This window comes from Chlorocebus sabaeus, chromosome 10, assembly GCF_047675955.1.
Source record: "Chlorocebus sabaeus isolate Y175 chromosome 10, mChlSab1.0.hap1, whole genome shotgun sequence".
Taxonomy (NCBI): domain Eukaryota; kingdom Metazoa; phylum Chordata; class Mammalia; order Primates; family Cercopithecidae; genus Chlorocebus; species Chlorocebus sabaeus.
In genome coordinates this window covers 90,724,562-90,751,601 of record NC_132913.1, presented here as the reverse complement: position 1 = coordinate 90,751,601, position 27,040 = coordinate 90,724,562, and the positions used below count along the sequence as shown (strand labels likewise).

Sequence of the window (27,040 nt, the reverse complement as noted above, 5' to 3'; positions counted from 1 at the left end):
GAACACAATGGGCATGGTGGCTCATGCCTGTAATCCCAACACTTTGGGAGGCCGAGGTAGGTGGATCACCTGAGGTCAGGAGTTGGAGACCAGCCTGGCCAACACGGTGAAACTCCGTCTCTATTAAAAATACAAAAAAAATTTAGCCGGGCATGGTGGCGCATGCCTGTAATGCCAGTTACTCAGGAGGCTAAGGCGGAAGAATTGCTTGAACCCAGGAGGTGGAGGTTGCAGTGAGTTGAGATCGCACCATTGCACTCCAGCCTGGGCGGCAAGAGCAAAACTCCGTCTCAAAAAAAAAAGGATACAGAAGGAAAAAATGACTACTTAGTTACCAACTATTTTAGTTGTGTTTTGTATAGTACTATATTATAAATCTATGTTCACATCTAATACAGGCATGAGTGGAAGGCAGGCATACAAAATCCTCTTAAACACTTCTATTAATGGAGTATTCAGCACATCACAAAATAGCTTTATGGATAGTTCAGCTTCTGAATTTTTTTTTAACTATTAAGTAACATCAATCATTTCCTTTATTCTGTATGCACAGAACACCGACAATGAAGATTTCATTCATTTACTCAAAAATATTTATTGGTTGCCTTTTTGGGGACAGATACTTTATGACTTTATGATAGTTACAATGGTAAAGTAACAAAATTTCATTTCATACCATCATGTGTTTAAAGTTAAAATAAGTATTTTAGATGTAAATAAACGTTTTTTAAAAAATTACCAAACAGGATATGTGTAACTTATTTGCTCATGGCATTTTATCACATACTATAACAAGGTCTATTTATCACATATTATAACAATATCTATTCCCAGTCTCTAGAAAGTCAGTCAATGGGCCAGGCGCAGAGGCTCACGGCTGTAATCCGAGCACTTTGGGAGGCCGAGGCAGGCAGATTACAAGCACAAGAGATGGAGACCATCCTGGCCAAAATGGTGAAATCCCATCTCTACTAAAAATAAAAAATTAGCTGGGCGTGGTTGGCACAACTGTAGTCTGAGCTACTCGGCAGGCTGAGGCAGGAGAATTGCTTGAACCTGGGAGGGGGAGGCTGCAGTGAGCTGAGATGGCGCCACTGCACTCCAGCCTGGTGACAAAGTGAGACTCGGTCTCAAAAAAAAAAAGACTGCCACCGAACTGTAAACCAATTAAATTGGTAGAACTGGAAGAGTGTGATTTATTACCTTCTTTATAGCCTGAATGTCTTACAAAATGGATCCGAACTCAAACTTTACAATTATCCATTTAGTGTCATAAAATTCTATAAGTCAAATATTAAAATTGATTTATAACTCTATTCCGTTTAAAAAAGCCTATTCCCTGAAGCCCTTACAAAAATGAATAAAGGAATATGTTTAACTTTATTTATTTATTTGAGGGTTGTGCTTTGTCACCTAGGCTGGAGTGCAGTGGCATGATCATGGCTCACTGCAACCTCTACCTCCTGGACTCAAGCGATCCTCTCACCTCAGCCTCCTGAGTAGTTGGGACTACAGGTGTGCACCAGCACACCTGGCTAATTTTTGTATTTTTCGTAGAGATGGAGTTTTGTTACGTTGCCTAGGCTAGACTCAAACACCTGGACTCACCCAATAAGCCTGACTTGGCCTCTCACAGGCGTAAGCCACCACGCCCGGCTGGAAAATGTTTAAAATTTATTAAGTGAAAAGTAGATCATGCTGCAATGAACGTACTATGTAAAAATGTATGTGTGTGGAACAGGGGAAAATATAAACAGTTGTAGAAATGTGGTTAGGTTGGTAGCATTCTTTTTCCTTTTAAAAATTCCTTTTTTTGACGGGTGCTATAGCTCACACCTGTAATCCCAGCACTTTGGGAGGCTGCGGTGGGCAGATCACAAGGTCAGGAGATCAAGACCATCCTGGCTAACATGGTGAAACCCCGTCTCTATTAAAAATACAAAAAATTAGCTAGGCATGGAGGCACTCGCCTGTAGTCGCAGCTACTTGGGAGGCTGAGGCAGGAGAATCGCTTGAACCGGGGAGACAGGCTGCAGTGAGCCGAGATCATGCCACTGTACTCCAGCCTGGGCTGAGACCTCCAGAGTCTGGCTGAGACCTCCAGAGTCTCACTCTTTCACCGAGGCTGGAGTACGGTGGCGCGATCTCGGCACATTGCAACCTCCACCTCCCAGACATTCTCCTGCCTCAACCTCTCAACTAGCTGGGATTACAGTCGCCCACCTCCATGCCCACTAATTTTTGTATTTTTAGTAGAGATGGGGTTTCCCCATGTTAGCCAGGCTGTTGTTGAACTCCTGACCTCAAGTTGTACGCCCACCTCGGACTCCCAAACTGCTGGGATTACAGGTGTGAGCCACGGTACCAGCCAAAAATTTCCTTTAATATTAGTGGTATATTATTCTCTCAATACTTTTTTTTTTTTTTGAGACAATCTTGTTTTATTGCCTAGGCTAGAGTGCAGTGGCACAATCTCAACTCACTGCAACCTCCACCTCCCAGGTTTTTTTTTTTTCCTCATGCCTCAGCCTCCCAAGAAGCTGGGATTACAGGCATGTGCCCCAAAGGCCAGCTAAATTTTTTCTTTTTTTCTTTTTTTTGTTGAGATGGACTTCCGCTCTTGTCACCCACACTGGAGTGCAATGGCACGATCCTGGCTCACTGCAACCTCCGACTCTTGGGTTCAAGCAATTCTCCTGCCTCAGCCTCCCGAGTAGCTGGGATTAGAGGCACCTGCCACTATGCCTGGCTACTTTTTGTATTTTTAGTAGAGATGGGGTTTCACCATGTTGGCCAGGCTGGTCTCAAACTCCTGGCCTCAAGTGATTCACCTGCCTTGGCCTCCCAAAGTGCTGGAATTATAGGCCCGGCCTATTTTTTCAATAATTATGAATAGTACATCATTTAAACCTATTGCTTGATCACTCCTTAAATAACTAAATATACCACTGGCCATCATAGTGAAAACCTGTCTCCACTAAAAATACAAAAAAATGGCTGGGCACGGTGGCTTACGCCTGTAATCCCAGCACTTTGGGAGGTCAAGGAGTGTGAATCACCTGAGGTTAGGAGTTCAAGACCAGCCTGGCCAACATGGTGAAACCCTGTCCCTACTTCAAAAATAAAAAAAATTAGCTGAGTATAGTGGCACATACCTGTAATCCCAGCTACTCAGGAGGCTGAGGCAGGAGAATTGCTTGAACCTGGGAGGCGGGGGTTGCAGTGAGCCAAGATCGTGCCACCACACTCCAGCCTGGGTGACACAGCGAGACTCCGTCTCAAAAAAAATAAATAAATAAAAACATAAAATAGAAAGGGGCTGAGCGCAGTGGTGCGTGCTTATAATCCCAGCACTTTGGGAGGCTGAGTTGGGCAGACCACGAGGTCAAGGGTTCGAGACCAGCCTAACCAACATGGTAAAATCCTGTCTCTATTAAAAATACAAAAATTAGCTGGGTGTGGTGGCGCGCGCCTGTAACCCCAGTTACTCAGAGGCTGAGGCAAGAAAATCGCTTGAACCAGGGTGGCATAGGTTGCAGTGAGCCGAGATCACGCCACTGCACTCCAGCCTGGTGACAGAGTGAGACTCCGTTACACACACAAAAAAAAGATAAAGAAAGAATGACAAAAATCTGTGCCTACATTCAGAATGACAAGAATACTAATGTTCTGGTTGTAGAAAATACTATTGGTTCAAATATGTTAAATGCAAATATTTTGTATAATATATATAAACTACAGATGCATAAAAAGAGTATCTATATTAGAATCTTTTTTTTTTTTTGAGACATGGTCTTGCTGTGTCAACCAGGCTGGAGTGCAGGGGCACTACCATGGCTCACTGTAGCCTTGACCTCCTGAGCTCAAGCCATCTTCCCGCCTCAGTCTCCTGAATAGTTGGGACTACAGGTGGTGCCACCAAGGCTGGCTAAGTTTTTATATATTTTTATGGAGACAAAGTTTCATCACGTTGCCCAGGCTGGTCTCAAACTTCCAAAAGCTCAAGAAATCTGGCCTCCTCGGCATCCCAAACTGCTGGAGTTACCGGCATGAGTCACTGTGCCTGGCCTACATTAGAATCTTAACAGTGGGGCTGGGCATGGTGCCCCACACCCATAATCCCAGCACTTTGGGAGGCCGAGGTGGGCAGACTACTTGAGGTTAGGAGTTCAAGGTCAGCCTGGCCAACATGGTGAAACCTCATCTGTACTAAAAACGCAAAAATTAGCCAGGCATGGTGGCACATGCTTGTAATCTCAGCTACTTGGGAGGCTGAGGCAGAAGGATCACTTGAACCTGGGAAGCAGAGGTTGCAGTGAGCCAGGATGGTGCCACTGCACTCCAGCATGGGCGACAGAGAGCGAGACTCAGTCTCAAAAAAACAAACAAACAAAAAAACCAGAATCTTAACAGTGGTTAACTTCAAATAGTGAGACTATTAACTGAGTTTGACATTTTTGTGTTTTCCTAGATTTTTCTATAATAAACATTATTTCATAATAAAGCAGTAAAGATTTTTATACAAACTATTTTTAGATAAAAGAAACAAATTTTGACATAGGGGTTATAAATAAGATAGAATCTATTTATATAAAAAAATGGAACTATACTTTTGTGAGACAGGTATCATGTAAGTTTTTTGATTTTTCCCAAACACATGCACACAATTAATATTGCCTTAAATTTTGTTAGCACAAGTTTGAAAGAAGTCTTTGGTTCATAAAAAAAATGTTTTTTGGACCAGGTGCAGTGGCTCACATGTGCAATCTCAACCGTTTGGGAGGCCCCGGTGGGAGGATCACTTGAGCCTAGGAGTTTGAGACAAGCCTGGGTGACGCGGGGAGACACTGTCTCAAAAAACCAAAAACAAACAGCTGGGCATGGTGGCTTGCACATGTAGTCCCAGCTACTCTAGAGGCTGAGGTGAGAAGATCGCTGGATCCCAGGAGGTGGAAGCTATAGTAAGCTGTGATCACGCTACTGCACTCCAGCCTGGGCAACAAAGCAAGACTCTGCCTCAAAAAAAAAAAAAAGAAAAGAAAAAGAAAAGAAAAAAGTTATGTGCTTATTTTTTTTTCTTTCTGGGGGACAGAGTTTCACTCTTGTTGCCCAGGCTGGAGCGCAATGGCGCGATCTTGGCTCACTGCAACCTCTGCCTACTGGGTTCAAGCGATTCTCCTGCTTCAGCCTCCCAAGTAGCTGGGATTACAGGCATGCTCCACCATGCCCGGCTAATTTTGTATTTTTGGTAGAGATGGGGTTTCTCCATGTTGGTCAGGCTGGTCTTGAACTCCTGACCTCAGGTGATCCACCTGCCTCGGCCTCCCAAAGTGTTGGGATTATAGGCATGAGCCTCTGCAACCGGCTGTTTTATTTTGTTTGTTTTTCTGTGTGTGTGTGTTTTTTTTTTTTGAGATGGAGTTTTGCTCTTGTTGCCCAGGCTGGAGTGCAACGGCGTGATCTCAGCTCACTGCAACCTCCGCCTCCCGGGTTCAAGCGATTCTCCTGCCTCAGCCTCCCAAGTAGCTAGGATTACAGGCATGCTCCACCATGCCCGGCTAATTTTGTATTTTTGGTAGAGATGGGGTTTTTCCATGTTGGTCAGGCTAGTCTCAAACTCCTGACCTCCGGTGATCTGCCCGCTATGGCCTCCCAAAGTGCTGGGATTATAGGAGTGAGCCACTGTGCCCGGCCATGCTTATGTTTTTTAACAATACACTTCTGAACTATCAAAAAGAATAAAAATCAGTGAAGTAGTTTTTAAAAATCCCAAAAGCTACAAAACTTAAATTACTTACTTCAATATCAATTAAAAACTCATTTGATAGTTCAATAACTTGGGTCCTGCTAGAATCATTCTATAAGCCATCAGTGACACTGAAGTGGCCAAAATTTGAGTCATTTGATAAGTACAAAGAACACATATTTTTGTCACGTGAATGATAGCAAATGAATAACTTAGTTTATATATTAACAGTATTTTTATTTAAAAAATTATCTAGTGAATAATTTTTTAATCCTTTGTTAGTCATGTAACCGTGGATAAAACATACTAATTGAGCTGATTCCTTCATGCTCTCTTTTCCTTGATTCCAATCATTATTAGTTATTCTACACTGCCTCATTTATTGACAATTATGCCTACTGGCTGACTCTGGTTCAACTGCCCTATTTTTGCTTTCATCATTGTTTATCATATCTCACTTGCTTTAAACTCCACCTCTTTCATCTCATCTGATCTGACACTCGGTTTACATATCAATTGGTACTCTTATGTTCTACCGCCAGTTTCCAACCCATTCAAGGTACTTGGGTAACAAAGGAAGATGCTCTATACACACAAAACCACAGAAAGTAAGTGGGAAGGCATAATAAATTTCACTTAAAGTTTTAGAATTTTTTTTTTTTGAGATGGAGTTTCACTCTTGTTGCCCAGGCTGAAGTGCAATGGCGCGATCTCGGTTCACGGCAACCTCCACCACCCGGGTTCAAGCAATTCTGCCTCAGCATCCCAAGTAGCTGGGATTACAGGCATGCGCCATCACGCCTAATTTTGTAATTTTAGTAGAGACGGGGTTTCTCCATGTTGGCCAGGCTGGTCTTGAACGCCTGACCTCAGGTGATCTGCCCGTCTCGGCCTCCCAAAGTGCTGGGATTATAGGCATGAGCCACCGCAACCGGCCAAAGTTTTAGAATTTAAGTTATTCCAAAAATTAATTTGTTTTTCAAGAATAAAGACTGCATCCAATTAAATTCTGTTAACTGGTAATGACTAGGTCTAAAATGTTAGGTATTTACCAATAAATTACATAAAATAACTCAATAACAAAGGGTTTTTTTTTTTTTTTTTTTTTTAAAGAGATGGGGTCTCACTTTATCACTCAGGTTTGGCTGAGTGGAGTGTTGTGATCACAGCTCACTAAAGCCTCCAACTCCTGGGCTCAAGCAATGCACCCACCTCAGTCTACCAGAGTACATTCTTGAAAGTAAAATTACAAATGAAATTCAGCAGTGTTAAAAATAAGCCCACTTGCAGACAATTATCATTTTTCTTCCTTTCTTTCCTCACTATCTGTACTTGGCATATTTCCCATGGTGGCTGTCTTAAAAAAAAAAAAAAATCCCTCATAAATAGTGTAGCCAAAAAAGCTGGACTAATATACAATGCCATCAATAAAGTATTATATATAAAATTTGTAAGTGCTAAAGTGTAATTTTGAAAAATACTTAAAATATATATATGTATTTTTTTGAGACAGAGTCTTGGCCCAGTCGCCCAGGCTGGAGTGCACTGGCCTGATCTCAGCTCACTGTAATCTCTGCCTCCCAGGCGCAAGCAATTCTCCTGCCTCAGCCTCCCAAGTAGCTGGTAGTACAGGCGCACACCACCATGCCCAGCTAATTTTTTGTAGTTTTAGTAGAGATGGGGTTTCACCATGTTGACCAGGATGGTCTCAATCTCTTGAGCTCGTGGTCCGCCCACCTTGGCTTCCCAAAGTGTTAGGATAACAGGCATGAGCCACTGTGACTGGCCTACTTTATTAATATATTCTTGAAATAGCTCCCCCAACTTTTTTTTTTTTTAGAATGAGTTTTACTCTTGACACCCAGGCTGGAGTGCAGTGGCACAATCTCAGCTCACTGCAACCTCCACCTCCTGGGTTCCAAGTGATTATCCTGCCTCAGCCTCCTGAATAGCTGGGATTACAAATGTGCACCACCACACCCGGCTAATTTTTTTTTTCTTGTATTTTTGGTAGAGATGGGGTTTCACCACGTTGGTCCGGCTAGTCTCGAACTCCTGACCTCAACTGATCCATCTGCCTCGGCCTCCCAAAGTGCTGGTATTACAGGCATGAGATGAGCCAATGAGCCCGGCCTTTTTTGTTAGACAGGGTTTTGCACTGTTGTAAAGGCTGGACAGTGGTGTGATCACAGATCACTGCAGCCTTAACCTCTCCTGGTCTCAAGTGATCCTCCCACCTCAGCCTCCAGAATAGCTGGGACTACAGGTGTGTGCCACCATGCCCAGTAATTTTTTTTATATTTATAGAGACAGGGTCTCCCCATGTTGCCCGGGCTGGTCTCGAATTCCTGGGCTCAAGCAATCCATCAGCTTCGGCCTTCCAAAGTTCTGGGATTATAGCCATGAGCCACTGTGCTCTGCCCCAATATTTGGTTACTTCCTAGTGAGACTAAACACTTTTCTAAAAGTTGGTTAGCCATGCTATCCTATAAAAGCTGTTTGTTCATGTCTTTTGTCCATTTATCTTTTTTTTTTTTTTTCTTGAGACAGAGTCTCGCTCTGTGGCCCAGGCTGGAGTGCAGGGGTGCGATCTCGGCTAACTGCAAGCTCCGCCTCCCAGGTTCAAGCGATTCTCCTGCCTCAGCCTTCTGAGTAATTGGGATTACAGGTGCACACCACCATGCCCAGCTAATTTTTGTGTGTGTGTGTTTTTAGTAGAGCTGGGGTTTCACCATGTTGGCCAGGCTGATCTCGAACTCCTGACCTCAAGTGATCTGCCTGCCTCAGCCTCCCAAAGTACTGGGATTATAGGTGTGAGCCACTGCACCCGGCCAATTTTTTGTATTTCTGGTAGAGACAGGGTTTCATCATATTGGCCAGGCTGGTCTTGAATTCTGGACCTCAGGTGATCCACCCACCTTGGCCTCCCAGAGTGCTGGGATTACAGGTGTCAGCCACCACGCCCGGCCAATTTTTTGTATTTTTAGTAGAGATGGGTTTCATCATGTTAGCCAGGTTGATCTCGAACTCCTGACCTCAGATGATCCACCCGCCTCAGCCTCCCAAAGTGCTGGGATTACAGGCGTGGGCCACCACTCCTAGCCAATTTTTTGTATTTTTAGTAGAGACGGGGTTTCATCATGTTGGCCAGGCTGGTCTCAAACTCCAGACCTCAGGTGATCCACCTGCCTTGGCCTCCCAAAGTGCAGGGATTACAGGTGTGAGCCACTGCACCCAGCCTATGTTTCTATTTTATGCATAATCAACAAACGCGATTCCCCAACTTCTGCAAAATAATTTCTTTCATCAAGAACACTGATTTTAGAGCCCACAGTAAGAAAAAGAATATAAAAATAATGGCAAAGAAAGTGAAAAAACAAAAATAAAAAGTAGAAATCTAAAGTTTCCCATTAAAATGATCAATATACTGTGCAGTAAGTCAAATGCGTATAATGAAGAAAATATGATATATAAAAATCCAAATTTACAAAATTAAGTACAAATAGGTGTTTATATTACAAAGTGTTACTGGTTTATAAAAGGATTCAACTCAGATTTTTTAAATGGTTGTTTTCCTCAATCAATTTAACAATGATTTTAAATGCATAAAATTTTAATATCTCTTTGAGACAGTGATCCAAGCTTCTTCCCTTGATGATGTTACCAGTTCATACTTTGTTTCAATAACTTGTCCCTCCACAGAAAGTAGGTGCAGTCTCTTCACCAATACACTAAGAAGTACTGTGGTCACCACATATGCAAACCTAGTCAGGAAGAAAGTCAACTAGTTACTAAAGATTAAAAAGTATACTTTAAACCTGCATGCTCTGCACATGAACCCCAGAACTTAAAGTACAATAATAATAATAAAATTATACTTTAATCATATAGATTGCCCATTCTCATCAACAGTGATCATCAAAATTCTAAGAAGAGAGTCTGGCATTCTATTATTCACCTCAACTCTGGACACTCCCGTGTGCCTGAGAATCCAAGTGAGGAAAAAGTTTTCATTACCAATTCATCATCAAACCGATCTGGATCAAACCTAAAAAGAAAATTTGAGGTTAATCACAATATAGCTCCACTGGCATTTTACATGTTGACACTAAAAGAACACAAGTATGTAATAAAGTTAAAAATCGACTGAAAATAGAAAGTGCTCTTACATTATATTTAAATGTCACTTATTTTTATGTTCTCAAATTATTTAACATATATTTAGTCTATCACTGTTTCTTACTATATTTTCTTTTTTGAGACAGGGTCTCGCTCTGTCACCGAGGCTGGAGTGCAACGCTGCAATCAAGGCTCACTGCAGCCTCAACCTCTTGGACTTAAACTATTCTTCTACCTCAGCTTCCTGAGTAGCTGTGACTATAAGCACATGCCACCAGGCCCAGCTACTTTTAACACTTTTTTGTACAGTCTCCCTATGTTGCCCAGGCTGGTCTTGAACTCCTAGGATCAAGTGATCCTCCTGCTTCGATCTCTCAAAGTGCTGGGATTATAGGTGTGTGAGCCACTGCGACTGGCACTTTATTATTTCTCTCTTTTTTTTCTTTTTTAGAGACGGAGTCTCGTTCTGTCGCCAGGCTGGAGTGCAGTGGCACAATGTCGGCTCACTGTAACCACCACATCCCAGGTTCAAGCAATTCTCCTGTCTCAGACTTCCAAGTAGCTAGGACTACAGGCGCACACCATCACGCACAGCTAATTTTTGTATTTTTAGTAGAGACAGGGTTTCACCATGTTGCCAGGATGGTCTCGATCTCTTGACCTCATGATCCACCTGCCTCAGCCTCCCAAAGTGCTGGGATTATGGACACGAGTCATGGCGCCCAGCCTACTTTATTATTTCTAAATAATAGATGCAAAATATATTTCTCGAGAATACCTAGGTATAAGATAGTTACACAAGTTTATATTATTTTGTGAAATGTAAGGATAAATCATAGAAAATCATATAATGAATATTTAAATACATTTAAGACCTGTTACATGAGACCACCTTATCAATATGTAAGAAATTTTATATTGCCTCTTCAACTGAAATTTATGTCTTAAAATTGGAGGCTCCAGCCTTAAAATTGTATTTATCAATTATATTACATCTAGATTAATAGGTGAGAAAGGCTGGACATAGTGGTTCAGGCCTATAATCCTAGCACTTTGGGACTCCAAGGTGGATCACTTGAGCCCAGGAGTTCGAGACAGGACTGGGCAACATAGCGAGACCTCATTTCTATTAAAAATTTTTAAAAGGCTGGGCACAGTGGCTCAAGGCTGTAATCCCAGCACTTTGGGAAGCCGAGGCAGGTGGATCACGAGGTCAAAAGATTGAGACCATCCTGGCAACACGGTGAAACCCCGTCTCTACTAAAAATACAAAAATTAGCTGGGTGTGGTGGTGCATGTCTGTAGTCTCAGCTACTTGGGAGGCTGAGGCGGGAGAATCACTTGAACCTGGGAGGCAGAGGTTGCAGTGCGCTGAGATCGCACCACTGCATTCCAGCCTGGCAACAGATTGAGATTCCGACTTAAAAAAAAAAAGGTGTACGACACTTCTTTTAAGTCACTGAATTCTAGGAGGGTATCTGGATTAAAGCGAATGAAAAGCATACTCTATACATGTGTGATTATTATCATTATTTTTTATTTTTTATTTTTTTGAGATGGAGGTTCATTCTTGCTGCCCAGGCTGGGGAGAAATGGCATGACCTTGGCTCACCGCAACCTCCACCTCTCCTGCTTCAGCCTCCCGAGTAGCTGGGATTACAGGCATGAGCCACCATGCCTGGCTAATTTTGTATTTTTAGTAGAGACGGGGTTTCTCCATGTTGGTCAGGCTGGTCTGGAACTCCAGACCTCAGGTGATCCGCCCGCCTCAGCCTCCCAAAGTGCTGGGATTACAGGCTACCGCGCCCAGCCCATTATTTTTCATAGATGGCGTCTTGCTTATTGCAAGATCAGTCTGGCAACAGAGCGAGACTCTGTCTCGAAAAAAATAAAAATAAAAATAAATTAAAAAAAAAAATCCTCCAGGCGGGATAGTATATACCTATAGTTCCAGTTACTCTGGAGGGTGAGGTAGGAGCATTGCTTGAGCCCAGGAGGTTGAGGCTGCAGTGAGCCCGTGTTTACACTACTGCACTCCATCCTGGGCAACAGAGCAAGATCCTGCCTCAGAAAAAAAAATAAAGTAAGGGAAATGAAGGGCCTAAGAAACATTTTTTGTTGTATAGAATTTTACTCTGTAAAGTCGTTGAAGAAACGCATATATTAAAAACAAAACAACCCACGTACCACAGAACAAAAAAATTCCTCGCAAAAACAAGTATTCTTAAATGACTTAAATTCTGAATTTTTAAAAAAGGGAAATTCTTAGGAGCTAAGGTATGAGGACGCAAAGGCATAAGAATGACATAATGGACTTTAGGGACTTGGGGGGAAAGGGTGGGGTTATGAGGGATAAAAGACTACACATTGGGTACAGTGTATATACTGCTTGGGTGACGGGTGCACCAAAATCTCAGAAATCACAACCAAATAACTTATTCATGTAACCAAATACCACCTGTTCCCCAAAAGCCTATTGAAATAAAAAATAAATTAAAAAAAAAGCAAAAAGAGAAGCAATAAAAATAAAGAATAGAAAAACGCACTGGAAAACAAAAAAGGCCAGGCACGGTGGCTCACGTCTGTAATCCTAGCACTTTGGGAGGCTGAAGTGGGCAGATCACGAGGTCAGGAGATCGAGGCCATCCTGGCTAACATGATGAAACCCCATCTCTACTAAAACTACAAAAATATTAGCTGGGCATGGTGGCGGGCGCCTGTAGTCCCAAGTACTTGGGAAGCTGAGGCAGGAGAATTGTTTGAACCTGGGAGGCGGAGCTTGCAGTGACACTAGGTTGCACCACTGCAATCCAGCCTGGGTGACAGAGTGAGATTCCATCTCAAAAAAAAAAAAAAGAAAAGAAATTTTGCTTTTTTTTTTTTTTTTTTGAGATAGAGTCTTGCGTCTTGCTCTTGTTGCCCAGGCTAGAATGCAATGGCACAATCTTGGCTCACTGCAACCTTTGCCTTCCAGGTTCAAGTGATTCTCCTGCCTCAGCCTCCTGAGTAGCTGGCATTACATTACAGGCATGTGCCACCACACCCGGCTAATTTTTGTATTTTTAGTAGAGACGGGGTTTCACCATGTTAGCCAGGCTGGTCTTGAACTCACGACCTCGTGATCTGCCTGCCTCGGCCTCCCAAAGGGATGGGATTACAGGCGTGAGCCACAGTGCCTGGCCTGCTTTCATTTTCTTAAAACAGATGCTAATTACTTTTCACTTAGTATAAAAGTGGTAATAAAAGAGACAAAGAGTAGCAAATAGCAGATTCACATAAGAGAAAAAGCAGTGAACAGAAGATAATGGTGATGCAGTTCAGGCTTGGTGGTTCATGCCTGTAATCCCACCACTTTGGGAGGCAGAGGAGGGAGGATGGCTTGAGCTCAGGAATTCAAGACCAGCCTGGGCAACATGGCGAAACCCATCTCTACAAAGAGTATGAAAATTAACCAGGTGTGGTGGTGCACGCCTGTGGTCCTAGCTACTTAGGTGGCTGACGCAGAAGGATGGCTTGGGTCAGAGAGGTCAAAGCTGCAGTGAGAAGTGATTGCACTACTACATTCCAGCCTGGGTGACAGAGTGAGACCCTGTCTCAAAAGAAAGAGAAGAAAAGGGGATTCACTGGTTTTCTTTTGTTGTATCATTGCTACATACTGAATTTTCTCCTCAAAACTTAGGAAAGGAATGCAAAACGTGCAACCCCAAAAACTGACAGTCACAAAGACAATGACAAATATTTCATACTTGTGTGGAGATGGCCAAGTATTAGGATCCTGAAGTACCACACCAAGGGCATAAAGGACGAGGGTCTGTGAAAAAAAAAATCCAATTAGTCAAGGACTAACAGAGATAAAATGACTCCTAGAAAGTCAACTTATTCCAAACTTCTTTTAATATAGATAGTGAATACGAAATAATAATTTAAAATAATGGAAGAAATTGGCCGGGTGCAGTGGCTCACGCCTGTAATCCCAGCACTTTGTGAGGCTGAGGCGGGCGGATCACGAGGTCAGGAGATCGAGACCATCCTGGCTCACACGGTGAAACCCCGTCTCTACTAAAAATACAAAAAAGTAGCCAGGCGTGGTGGTGGGCACCTGCAGTCCCAGCTACTACTCGGGAGGCTGAGGCAGGAGAATGGTGTGAACCTGGGAGGCAGAGCTTGCGGTGAGCCCAGATTGCGCCACTGCACTCCGGCCTGGGCGACAGAGTGAGACGCCATCTCAAAAAATAAATAAATAAATAAAATTTAAAAAAATAATAATGGAAGAAACCACAAGTGATTATTTTGGTAATCTTACAATGAGGAAGGCCTCCCTAAGCATGTCACAAAATCTAGAAACCATAAAGGAATAACAGACTTAACTATATGAAAATTTAAAATCTGCATCCAGTTAAAAAACAATAAAAAAAGAATGTAAGCAACAGTAAGTTATTTGCTATATAACTGACAGAGTTTGTATAGTATACAAAAATATATATAAGCTCACTAGAAAAATCAATGAAAGTTATAAAGACCAGAATTCACAAAAGAAAAATACAAACTGTTAATATATGTATGAAAATTTGTTCGATTTCTCCAATGTTCAGAGAAAAGCAAGATTCATAAAATATACATAAGACTCAAATTCAGAGGTGGTGAGGATTTGGAAAGAAAAAACATTCTCATACATTGTTGCTAAACGTATAAAATGGCTTTCAGAGAACATTTTAAATTTAACATACACATGGCCCAGTGTAGTGGCTAATGCCTATAATCTCACCACTTTGGGAGGCTGAGGCAGGAGGATCACTTGAGCCTAGGAGTTCGATATCAGCCTGGGCAACACAGTGAGACTCTGTCTTTATAAAAAACAAAAAAAATTTAGTCCAGCTACTTGGGAAGCTGAGGTGGGAGGATCACTTAAGCCTCGGAGGCCGAGGCTGCAATAGCACCACTGTACTCCAGCCTAGGTAAAAGAGCAGGACCCTGTCTAAAAATCATAATAACTGAACATACACATGGACTTTGACACAAAAACTCCATGTCTAAGACTCTACTCAACACCTGCACCAGTATATAATTTAAAAAAAAAGTCAATCATAAGTTCCATTAGTGGGGGCTGCTTAAATAAATCATGCAGGACGGGCATGGTGGCTCATGCCTGTTATCCCAGCATGTTGAGAGGTGGAGGCGGGTGGATCACTTGAGGCCAGGAGTTTGAGACCAGCCTGGCCAACATGGTGAAACTCCATCTCTACTAAAAATACAAAAATTAGCCAGGCCTTGTAGTGCAAGCCTGTAATCCCAGCTACGCAGGAGGCTGAGGCAGGAGAATCACTTGAACTCGGGAGGCGGAGGTTGCAGTGAGCCAAGATTGCACCACTGCACTCCAGGCTGGGTGACACAGTGATATTCTGTCTCAAAAAATCAAATTAAAACATAAATTATGGTACAGTCACACAATGGAATGTTATGCAGCCATTAATAATGAGTCGAATCTGTACCAAGTGCTAGGTGTACTAATAGCACTTGATAAAAGAAAATTAAAGAACATTATAGGAAGAGTAACTTTTCACATATAAATTCTGTTTAATACAAATGTATATGTGTGTTTCTATAAACATATACACAGAAATAGGTCTATAGAAATACATACTAAACTGCTAACAGTAGTACCTTTTGGGAAGAAAGACTTTTATGTTGTTTGAACTTTAAAACAAGCACATATTATTTTGTAACTAAAATAATTGTGTCTTTTATTTAATAATGGGTAGCATTTATTTGCCACTTTAAACAAATTTAAAATACACACCAGGCGGGGTGCAGTGGCTCATGTATATAATCCCAGCACTGTGGGAGGCCAAGGTTGGCAGATCACCTGAGGTCAGGAATTCAAGACCAGCTTGGCCAACATGGCAAACCCCATCTCTACTAAAAATACAAAAATTAGCTGGGCATGGTGGCGGGCGCCTGTAATCCCCACTACTCGGGAGGCTGAGACGGGAGAATCCCTTGAACCTGGGAGGTGGAGGTTGGAGTAAGCCAAGATTGCATCATTGCACTCCAGCCTGGGTGACAAGAGAGAAACTCCATCTAAAATATATATATACACACACACCAAAAGAGTTGAGAATAGTTGAATGAATTAAACATATTAAATATTTTCTACCTCTCTAGGAATAATAAATTGGTCAATTTTTCCTTCAATATCTTGAAGCTGGGCAGAAACTGGAGTCAGTTTGGCAGTTCGAACAGTTTCACAAAGCACATGCTGACAATATCTGTTTTAAAAAAATTTTTTTTGAAGATGTTTATTTTAGGAGGCAGTTAGAAATGTACATACATTTAAAAAACGTTCTTCAACAACTGCTCAAACATTCCTAACTTGAAATAGTCCCATCATAATTCTTATCTGCTTAAAGATATGTTATATATTAGAAGTATATAAAAACTTATTAAAAATTTTATAAATTTTAAAATAAATACATTTTTATAAGATTTGTTATTAATCTGCATATAACTCTAGGTAGATAAAGATTTCAACAAATAAAAACACTTTTAAAAGTACCAGAAGAAAACTCAAAATGTTTCTATAATTTTTTTAAAGTTTATTTTTAGCATGAAGCTGACAGAAAATTCTAAAGAAAAATACAAATAACCTAACTAGAGAAACATTTTGTTTACATATTTCTAAAGATAACTAGGAAAAATATTTTCAGTAAAGATATCCTTAATGTATAAAACCTCTTTAAAAGTAATAAAAATAATCCAACAACCCCATAGAAACAGGGACAGAGAATACAAAAAGCAATTCACAAAAACATACAAATGGCCTGAAGACATGAAATGATACTCAATTAACAACCTAAAGACTGCCAATCATAGCTTTTTTTTTTTTTTTTTACTTGCCAGATTGACAAAGATGAAAAAGAATGACAGCAGATATTACTAGAAAAAGATGGAGAAAAAGACATTCTCATATCCAATTGGTGGAAGTATAAAGTGGTACACCTCAAGTGTACATCACAATGAGAAGAATAAAAACTAAAATGTATTGCAATTTTGCTATGAATTCACTTAAATACTTTATATACAGGATCTTATCGAATCCTTATAAGAAATCTATGGGTGCTATTATTATTCAAATTTTACAGATTAAAATCAGAGGCAGTTATTTAAGATCACATAGCAGGTAAATTGTGTTGACAGGATTCAAATCTTAACCACTGACCTACTGCATACATCCTTCAACTAGAAGCTCACTTCTAGGACCTTATTATACAGAAATATTTGAAAATATTAGCAAAGATGTAAGCACAGAAGTGTTAATTGTTTGTAACATCAAAAACAACAAAATCAAAACGGGAAACATTCTTCCTTCCTTTCCTCTGTACAAATATTTATTGCATACCTGCTACATGTGAAGCACTGTGCTAGACACTGAGCTACAACAATAAACAAGAGATACACCATCAAAGGGGTTCAGATTCTAGTTGGTGTGGGGAGGCAGAGTGGATAGGACATAAAGGATGAACAATTAAACAAGCATAGCGCATGTTATGACAAAGGAAGTTCAGGGTATTACTGGAATACAAGGCAGGAACAGCTACTCTAGGGAAAGGGTTTTGTAGAGAAATAAACACAGGCCGGGCCAGGAGCAGTGGCTCACGTCTGTAATCCCAGCATTTTGGGAGCCAGAGGCGGGTGGATCACTTGAGGCCAGGAGTTCGAGACTAGCCTGGCCAACATGGTAAAACCCTGTGTCTACTAAAAATACAAAAATTAGCTAGGTGTGGTAGTGCACGCCTGTAATTCCAACTACTTGGAAGGCTGCGGCATGAGAATTGTTTCAACCCAGGAGGTGGAGGGTGCAGTGAGCTAAAATTGCACCACTGCAAACCTGCCTGGGTGACAGAGAGACACTGCATCTCATTAAAAAAAAAAAAAAAAAAAAAAAGGAGAGAGAGAGAGAAAGAGAGAAATAAACACAGGCTGAAATCTGCAAAACAACAACATAAAAAAGAAAAAAATACACTCAAACCACCCACAATAAAAAAAAACCCCACCCCAAAACCAAAACCCAACACCCGGACTTAACTAAAGGAGAGACAAAAAGAGAATCTATACAGAGGAACAGTTTGTGCAAAAGCCAGGACAGGAGGTAAGAAACAAAAGACTTTGAGTAGAGCTAAACTGAAAGCTATGAAGAGGCACAAGTGAGGATAAGGTGAGTACACAAGGCCCAGCTTTTGAAATGCTTCATGAGCTATATTAGAGAGTTTAAACTTTAAAAAATTGTTTATTTCCTTATTTATTTTTAAGAGACAGGTTCTTGCTCTGTTGCCCAGACTGGAGTGCAGTGACACTCTATCATGCTGCAGCCTCAAGCTCCGAAGCTCAAGCGATCCTCCCACCTCAGCCTCCCTAGTAGTTGTAACCACAGGTACATACCTTATGTCAGTCTAATTTTTAAATATTTTGTAGAGACAGGCTCCCTCTATGTTGCCCTGAATGGTCTCAAACTCCTGGGCTCAAGCAATCCTCCAGCCTCAGCCTCCCAAATTGCTGGGATTATAAGCATGAGTCACTGCACCCAGCCCAATTGTTACCGGCTTACGGGCACACATTTACAAAGGAACTTCACCTTCGACTTCATACACTTCTATACGATAAAAACTTCAAAAGGCAACTAGTATTACTTTTAAAAAAGTAGTTACATTCAATGTAATAAATAAAACTTCCAACATTTAAAAGCCTCCCAGTTCTTTCCAGTGGTTATCTTGTTTTCTTTTTTTTCTTTTTTTGAGAGAGGGTCTCACTGTTACCAGGATGGAGTGTAGTGGTGTGATCATGGCTCACTGCAGCCTGGACTTCCTGGGCTCAGGTGATTCTCCTATATCAGCCTCCTGAGTAGCTGGGACTATAGGCATGCACCACCATCCCTACCTAATTTTTTGTATCTTTTTTTTTTAGAGATGAGGTTTTGCCAGGTTGTTCTGGCTAGTCTTGCACTCTCGGGCTCTGGTGAGCCTCTCACCTTCACCTCTCAAATTGGTGGGATTACAGGTGTGGGCCACTGTGCCCAGCCACTCTATCTTCTCTATAGTTGATTTTATGCTCCAAGGTAGGGTTGCTTGCTACCCAGTCTCAGACTTCTAACCCCAAAGCAGTCACAGTTGCAATTTAAAACAAAAATTAATTAAGGTATAGTTATATGCAATAAAATTAACCCTTTTTACCTGTACAGTTTGAATTTTAGTAATTGTATACAATTGTGTAACTACAATCACAATATATAAGACAGTTTCATTTTCTTTCTTTTTTTTTTTTTGAGAAGTAGTCTCGCTCTTTCGCCCAGGCTGCAGTGCAGCGGCGCAATCTTGGCTCACTGCAAGCTCCACCTCCTGGGTTCACGCCATTCTTCGGCCTCAGCCTCCTGAGTAGCTGGGACTACAGGCGCCCGCCACCGTGCCCGGCTAATGTTTTGTATTTTTAGTAGAGACGAGGTTCCACCATGTTAGCCAGGATGGTCTCGATCTCCTGACTCGTGATCCACCCACCTCGGCCTCCCAAAGTGCTGGGATTATAGGCGTGAGCCACTGCGCCCGGCCGACAGTTTCATGTTCTTCATGCCCCTTTGTAGTTGATCCTGTCCCCATTCCTAACCCCCAACAGTATGCTTTTTATTACCATAATTTGCCTTTTCTAGAATTTCACACAAATGAAATCATACAGTAGCCGTATTTTATGTTTCACTCTTTCACTTAAATCACTAAGATTTATCTGTGTTGTGTGTATTAATATGGTGTTCCTTTTTATTACTTGGTAATGTTCTATGGTATGGTAATACCACAATTTGTTTATCTATTTACCGGTTGAACATTTGAACTACTTCCAATTTTGGGCTATTTTGAATAATACTGCTATGAATATGTGCAAACAGGTCTTTGTGTAGTCATGTTTTCATTTATCTTGGAATGAAATTCCAGAGTGGAATTGCTGGGTCATATAAGTGTATGTTGAACTTTTTAAGAGCCTACTATGTTGTTTTCTATTGTTTTCTTTTCTTTTGAGACAGGGTCTCGCTCTGTAACCCAGGCTGGAGTGCAGTGATGCAATCACTGTAGCCTCGACCTCCTGAGCTCAGGCGATCCTCCCACCTAAGCCTCCTGAGTAGCTTGGACTACAGGCGCGTCCCAGCACACCTGGCTGATATTTTGTATTTTTAGTACAGATGGGTTTTTGCCGTGTTGCCCAAGCTGGTCTTGAACTACTGGGCTTAAGTGATCCGCCTGCCTTGGCCTCCCAAAGTGCTGGGATTACAGGTGTAAGCCACCACATCTGGTCAAGCCTACTAAATTATTATCTAATGTTGCTGTACTGTTTTTTATTACCATCAACAAAGTATGAGTGTCACACTTGCTTGATTTCACTAGTACTGTTTAACAGGCTAAGTTAAACATTTCCCACACAACCTTATGATTTTAAAAAGCAGATTCATTTACCTAATAAAATCTACGTATAAATACTTGAAGTCCTATAAAAATATATAGCTTTCCTAAATAGCAACAATAGCTTTAAATTAGATAAACCAGTTCAAATTTACCTTTTAATAATCTCCTCTTTTTATTATGTTCTTACCTGAGCTGCTCAATTTTCTCTGGAGTAATAGGACCATTTCCAAAAACTTGGTTTATCTCTTCATATAATTTTTTTTGAACTTCTTCAGAGGTGGTTAAAAAACAGATTGCCCAGGTACACACTAGGTGAAACATATGAATAACAATGAAAATAGCTAACTCGTGGCTTGGGTATAGAATAAGAAAAAAACTAATTATTTAGAGTGGGGTTTTTGTATTTGCTTTTTTTCTCCTATGATATAGAAGATAACATAAGTGGTACTAAAAAGTAAAATTCTTCACAGGGTTTGTATTTCACTGAATGGAACATCAATATTTACAGATTGCCCTCCAACAGACATAGTGCCATCTGGATGCCTTCTTTCTTAAAACTGGTAAGTAACCGGAGCCAATTAATTTTACCTTAGGTAAAATAGCTATGATAATAAATAAATTTCATATCTGTAGGAGTGCTCAATGTTGATTATTGCAATGGATTACACTCAACCTTATTAGGTTGATTTATTAGTTCACTTAGGAGCACTAATGAAATGATTCAGACAAATCAAGCTAGCAGATTTATCAATAAATCAATATTCTAACATATTTACCTGGGATGGTAAATACACTGGCTCAAAATTTGTGACTGGTTATTGCTTAGAATAGTTCTCAACCAGATGTGGTGGCTCACACCTGTAACCCCAGCACTTTGGGAGGGATTGCGCAGAGGGGATCACTTTGGGAGCGGATCTGAAGCTGGGGGATTGCTTGGGCTCAGGAGTTCAAGACTAGTCTGGACAACATGGCAAAACCCCTTCTCTACAAAAAACTCAAAAATCAGCTGGGTGTGGTGGTGTGTGCCTGTAGTCCCAGCTACTTGGGAGGCTGAGATGGGATGATCGCTGGAGCCCAGGAGGTTGAGGCTGCAGTGAGCTGTGATCATGCCACTGCACTCCACCCTGGGAAACCAAGTGAGACCCTGTCTCAAACAAACAAACAAACAAGCAAATAAACAACAACAAAAAACAGTGGTTCTCAAAAACCACCTGGGAGATGGCTGATGCTATAACCTCACATTCACAAATTCTGGTTCAATAGGTTTATGGTAATGTCCAAACATCTGTACTTTTAACAAATAGAATATCACATTTATCTCAATTAACACCAAAATGGGAAGATGAATGGCTCATGGCTTACTTTAGCTTAAACTGGTTTATGGATTATATTCATTGAGGAAATGAAAATGTAAAGAAATTACATGTTGAGAAAAAGCCAGAAGAGGCCGGGCGCGGTGGCTCACGCCTGTAATCCCAGCACTTTGGGAGGCCGAGGCGGGCGGATCACAAGGTCAGGAGATCGAGACCATGGTGAAACCCCGTCTCTACTAAAAAATAGAAAAAAATTAGCCGGGCGCAGTGGCGGGCGCCTGTAGTCCCAGCTACTCGGGAGGCTGAGGTAGGAGAATGGCGTGAACCCGGGAGGCGGAGCTTGCAGTGAGCCGAGATTGCGCCACTGCACTCCAGCCTGGGCGACAGAGCAAGACTCCGTCTCAAAAAAAAAAAAAAAAAAAAAAAAAAAAAAAAAAAAAAAAAGCCAGAAGAAATGAAAATGTAAAGAAATTACATGTTGAGAAAAAAAACAGAAGAAAAAGAGTAATTATATTTTCTTTAGTAATACACTGGGATTATAACTACTAAAAGAATGGAACTTTCTGAACATATATACTACCTCTTTCCCTAGAATATGTTTGAGGTGACACCATCTGTAGCTCTATTGTTCCTGTGTCAAATACTTTTTAATATCCTTCTAGTAACTTGCACTTTACTTATCAATGATCTCTTTCCTGAGCTAAGGGTTAACTTAAACTTATCTCAAAGTTAATTTATAAAAAAAGTTTTCCTGATATACCTTATTACACATATTGTTATTAAAATCAGTAGTTACCTGGTACTCAATTACTCTGATTAGTTTTTTTATATCTAGAGTTCACAAAAAACATTAGTGACTGCCTGTCCTTAACTTTTCCCTACATATGCCTCTTCATTACGGCTTCTGAGTGAACTATAGAATTTCTATTTTACAAGTGATGTGAAAACTTGTGCAGTATACAATATGTATGTCACACAATTTTACAACATAGAGTAATATACAACTGAAGGATTCACCACAACGATTTGCATACAGTGGTCATTCATGTACTCTGCTTGACTATATTATCACTTAAAATTAATATAACAGGCCAGGCGCAGTGGCTCATGCCTGTAATCCCAGCATTTTGGGAGGCTGAGGCGGGCAGATCATGAGGTCAAGAGAATAAGACCATCCTGGCCAACATGGTGAAACCCCGTCTCTACTAAAAATACAAAAAAATTAGCCGGGTGTGGTGGTGGGCACCTATAGTCCCAGCTACTTGGGAGGCTGAGGCAGGAGAATCGCTTGAACCCGGGAGGCAGAGGTTGCAGTGAGCCGAGATTACACCACTGCATTCCAGCCTGGGCTACAGAGCGAGATTCCGCCTCAAAAAAAAAAAAAAAAAAAAAAAATCTCACATTGACTTTTGGTTTGTGGGTTTTGTTTTTTTTTAGATAGGGTCACACTCCGTCACCTAGGCTGGAGTGCAGTGGCAGTGATCACGGCTCACTTGAGGCCTTGATCTCCTGGCTAAAGTGATCCCATCTCAAGCTTCCCAAGTAGCTGGGACTACAGGAACATGCCACCACGCACAGCTAATTACAATTTTTTTTTTTGGTAGAGCTCGAGTCCCACTACATGGCCCAGCCTGTCACACTGGTTCCTTTGTCGGACTCTATTAAAAACGATGGCTGAAAATAGCTTTAAAATGTGATTTTAAGCCACTTAATGTGTTTTAAATGCAATACTGAATCAGACACAATTTCATAGTTCAGAGATAACTTGGAGGTCATCTGGAGCTAAACTCGTATTTTAGAAAAGGAGGAAAATGGAGAGATAAGTATCTTGTCCAAGGCTAATAAGGGGCAGAGTAAGGAGTAAGAACTTATTAAGGTTTCTTGTTTATCTACTCTCAAAAACTTCAGAGGAGCCTTAAAAAACCACCAACCTGCATTCAAATACATAGCAATTCTCCTAAAATCTCCCTAAAAACTGAAAATAACATATTAATTCAACCTTGGAAATAGTCATTTTTCTTGGTGTCCAGAGCACAAGTGATTTAGATTTTTAAAGGTCTTTAGCAAAGACATATTTATTTTTAATGTAATACGTTTTAAAAACAAGGATTTTAAATCTATCTTTATATTAATTTATTTTAAGCTGGGGTCTTGTTTTATTGTCCAAGTTAGGCGAACTCCTGGGGCTCACACAATCCTACCACCTCAGCCTCCAACGTAGCTGGGACAAGTGTGCACCACTGTACCAAACAAGTAGGCATTTTTTAAAAAAGGTTGAATAAGGCAGGATGTGGTGGCTCACGCCTGTAATCCTAACACCCTGGGAGGCCGAGACGGGTGGAGCACCTGAGGTCAGTTCAAGACCAGCTTGGCCAACATGGTCTCTACTTAAAATATGAAAATTAGCCAAGCATAGTTGTGGGCACCTGTAATCCCACCTACTCAGGGGGCTAAGGCAGGAGAATCTATTGAATTGAGGAGGTGGAGGTTGCAGTGACCTGAGATAGCACAATTGCACTCCAGCCTGGGTGACAAGAGTGAAACTCCATCTCAAAAAAAAAAAAAAAAAGGTTGAATACATTATTTTTGACATATGCTTACCTAAATTCAATTTAATCATCTACAGTATCTGGACATTTCTGTATGCCAAAGAAGAAAACTTTATGGGAAGTTTACATTTGTATCATTTTAAAGAAAGTTTCCTTAAACATTAAGTGATATAAATGAAATCCTTCAAGTGAATATAAATTTTCTAAAATTTAAATTCATGTCCTAATACTTCCTTTTGTTTTTTGGTTTTTTTTTTTTTTTTTTGAGACAGAGCATAGCTCTGTCACCCAGGCTGGAGTGCAGTGGTGCGATCTCAGCTCACTGTAACCTCTGCCTCCAGGGTTCAAGCGATTCTCTTGCCTCAGCCTCCTGAGTAGCTGAGATTACAGGCACATGCCACCATACCCGGCTACTTTTTGTATTTTTAGTAGAGATGGGGTTTCACCATGTTGGTCGGGATGGTCTCGAATTCCTGATCTTGTGATCCGCCCACCTCAGCCTCTCAAAGTTCTGGGATTACAGGCATGAGTCACCATGCCTGGCTTCCTTTTGTTTTTTGACAGGGTCTCACTCTGTCACCCAGGCTGCAGTCCAGTGGTGCGATCACGGCTCACTGCAACCTCAACCTCCGGGGCTTAAGTGATCCTCCCACCTTAGCCTTCCTTACATAACTGGGATTACAGGTGTGTGCCACGAGGCCTGGCTAATTTTTGAATTTTTTTATAGAGATAGGGTTCCGCTGTGTTGCCCAGGCTGGTCCCAAATTTCTGGGCTCCAGTGATTCATCTACCTCGGCCTCCCAGAGTGCTGGCATTATGGCTGTGAGCCACCTTGCCTGGCCCCCTAATACTTTCTTTAAGTATTTTTATCTTAGTATATTTTTATGCCTACAGAAGTATTTTTATAAATACTGTATAAATAAATGGTACTCCACCAATCTAAAAACCAAGTGAGGAAACTTAGAAACATATCAAATATTTTACAATTTTACATACAAATCACCTTCAATTCCAATGAGAGGAGTTCTTTTAAATCATGATTTCTGTGCCCTATATACTCTTGTTGGTAGACCTTAATAATAGCAGACTAGCTTGGAGTCAAAGTGGAAAGCAGCAGCAGGAAATGAAAAGCTCACTGTTCTGGTTGGAAAAGTGTCAACAGCAGTTCATTTTAAAGGCACTAACTAGAATTCACAATCCATAAAATGTATCAAGAAATTTATGGCAATTTTCAGAGGTGACTTTAGGCACTTGGGGTTAAGAAAAAAAGCACCTATGTGAGTCAGCCCTTTAAAACAAGACTAAAAAAGAGGGAAAAATTTTAAAGAAGTCCTCTAAACAGTGTTTTATTTTTGTTTGTTTTGAGACAGTCTTGCTCTGTTGCCCAGGCTGGAATGCAATAGTGCAATCATCACTCACTGCAGCTTCAACCTCTTGGGCTCAAGTGATCATCCTGCCTCAGCTTCCCGAGTGGCTGGAACCACAGGCATGTGCCACCACACCCAGCTAACTGCTATTTTTAGCAGAGACGAGCTCTCACTATGTTGCCCAGACTGGTCTCGAACTCCTGGGCTGAAGTGATCCTCCTACCCTGGCCTTCCAAAGTGTTGGGATTACAGGTGTGAGTTGCCACGCCTGGCCTTGTTTGTTTTTTTTTTGAGACAGGATCTCACTCTGTTGTTCAGGCTGGAGTGCACAATCAGTTCACTGTCGCCTCCATCCTCATGATTCAGCCTCTTCAGTAGCAGGCATGGGCCATCATGCTCAGTTAACCTATTTTTTTTGTAGAGAGAGGGTCTCTGTTTTCTGGGCTGGCCTCCAACTTCTGGCCTCAAGCAATCTTTCACCTCAGCCTCCCAAAGTGTTGGGATTACAAGTGTGAGCCACTGTGCTCAGCCTGTAGATTTAGTAATTCATCTGAAAAAGAAATCAATTTATACTTACATTTTGCAGTTATTATGCAACTGGCCAGAGAAAATATCATACTGTCTTCTAGGATCTAGGAAACAAAGCTAAGTTTAGAAAGTGTGAAAAATGTAAGGTAGCCTATATTAGGCCCTGCTAAAATAATCTACAGCATAAAATTAGTGTCAATGAAAAAAAAAGTATATTATTTCATTATGATGTTTTCATTAAAACAAAAAACTAAAATCTGTATAATGTGAATACCAACCTAAATACCACATTGCTTTTTAAAAATATTTTTAAAATTGATATACTATAGTTGTATATATTTTCAGAGTACAAGTGATATTTCAGTATATGTGTACAACATGTAATGATCAAATCAGGGTATTTGTTGTGAATATTACTGGTTCATGATATACTCTGGTAAATAAACTCAGTCCTATTTTTCTGGCTTAGCCTAGTAAACAGCAATGAAGCCTCAGAAATAGGACAGAAGATCTCATCACTGTCCTGGAAGCCTACAGCATAAAATTAGTGTCAATGAAAAAAAAGTATATTATTTCATTATGATGTTTTCATTAAAACAAAAACCCAAAATCTGTATAATGTGAATACCAACCTAAATACCACATTGCTTTTTAAAAATATTTTTAAAATTGATATACTATAGTTGTTACGTGTTTTTGGAGTACAAGTGATATTTCGGTACACATATACAACATCTAATGATCAAATCAGGGTATTTGTTGTGAATATTACTGGTTCATGATATACTGTGGTAAATAAACTCAGTCCTATTTTTCTGGCTTAGCCTAGTAAACAGCAATGAAGCCTCAGAAATAGGACAGAAGATTTCATCACTGTCCTGGAAGCCGAATTCAATTTCTGCACCAACATATACCAGACTACTTCTGGCTACAAGGACTTGCATGTGTAGAGTGGGGCAGAAGATTCCTACAATGAAGA

The 27,040-nt window shown here is 40.9% G+C and overlaps 1 protein-coding gene across 4 annotated transcripts in view; it reads right to left on the bottom strand.

Moving 5' to 3' along the window:
* Window positions 1–570: 570 nt before the first annotated feature.
* The window catches only part of CYP20A1 (cytochrome P450 family 20 subfamily A member 1), a 66,851-nt gene continuing 40,381 nt past the window's right edge, over window positions 571–27,040 (bottom strand). For 3 of the 4 annotated variants that reach the window (XM_038001721.2, XM_038001716.2, XM_007965911.3), the window contains 6 exons: window positions 26,111–26,165; window positions 20,492–20,612; window positions 16,020–16,131; window positions 13,612–13,676; window positions 9,705–9,794; window positions 571–9,510 (listed from right to left, as the gene is read on the bottom strand). In XM_038001721.2, the coding sequence (XP_037857649.1) occupies window positions 9,360–9,510; window positions 9,705–9,794; window positions 13,612–13,676; window positions 16,020–16,131; window positions 20,492–20,612; window positions 26,111–26,165 (594 nt within the window). In that variant the 3' untranslated portion in view covers window positions 571–9,359. The remainder of the gene's footprint in view (window positions 9,511–9,704; window positions 9,795–13,611; window positions 13,677–16,019; window positions 16,132–20,491; window positions 20,613–26,110; window positions 26,166–27,040) is intronic. The other variant, XR_005241466.2, reaches the window with a different exon arrangement.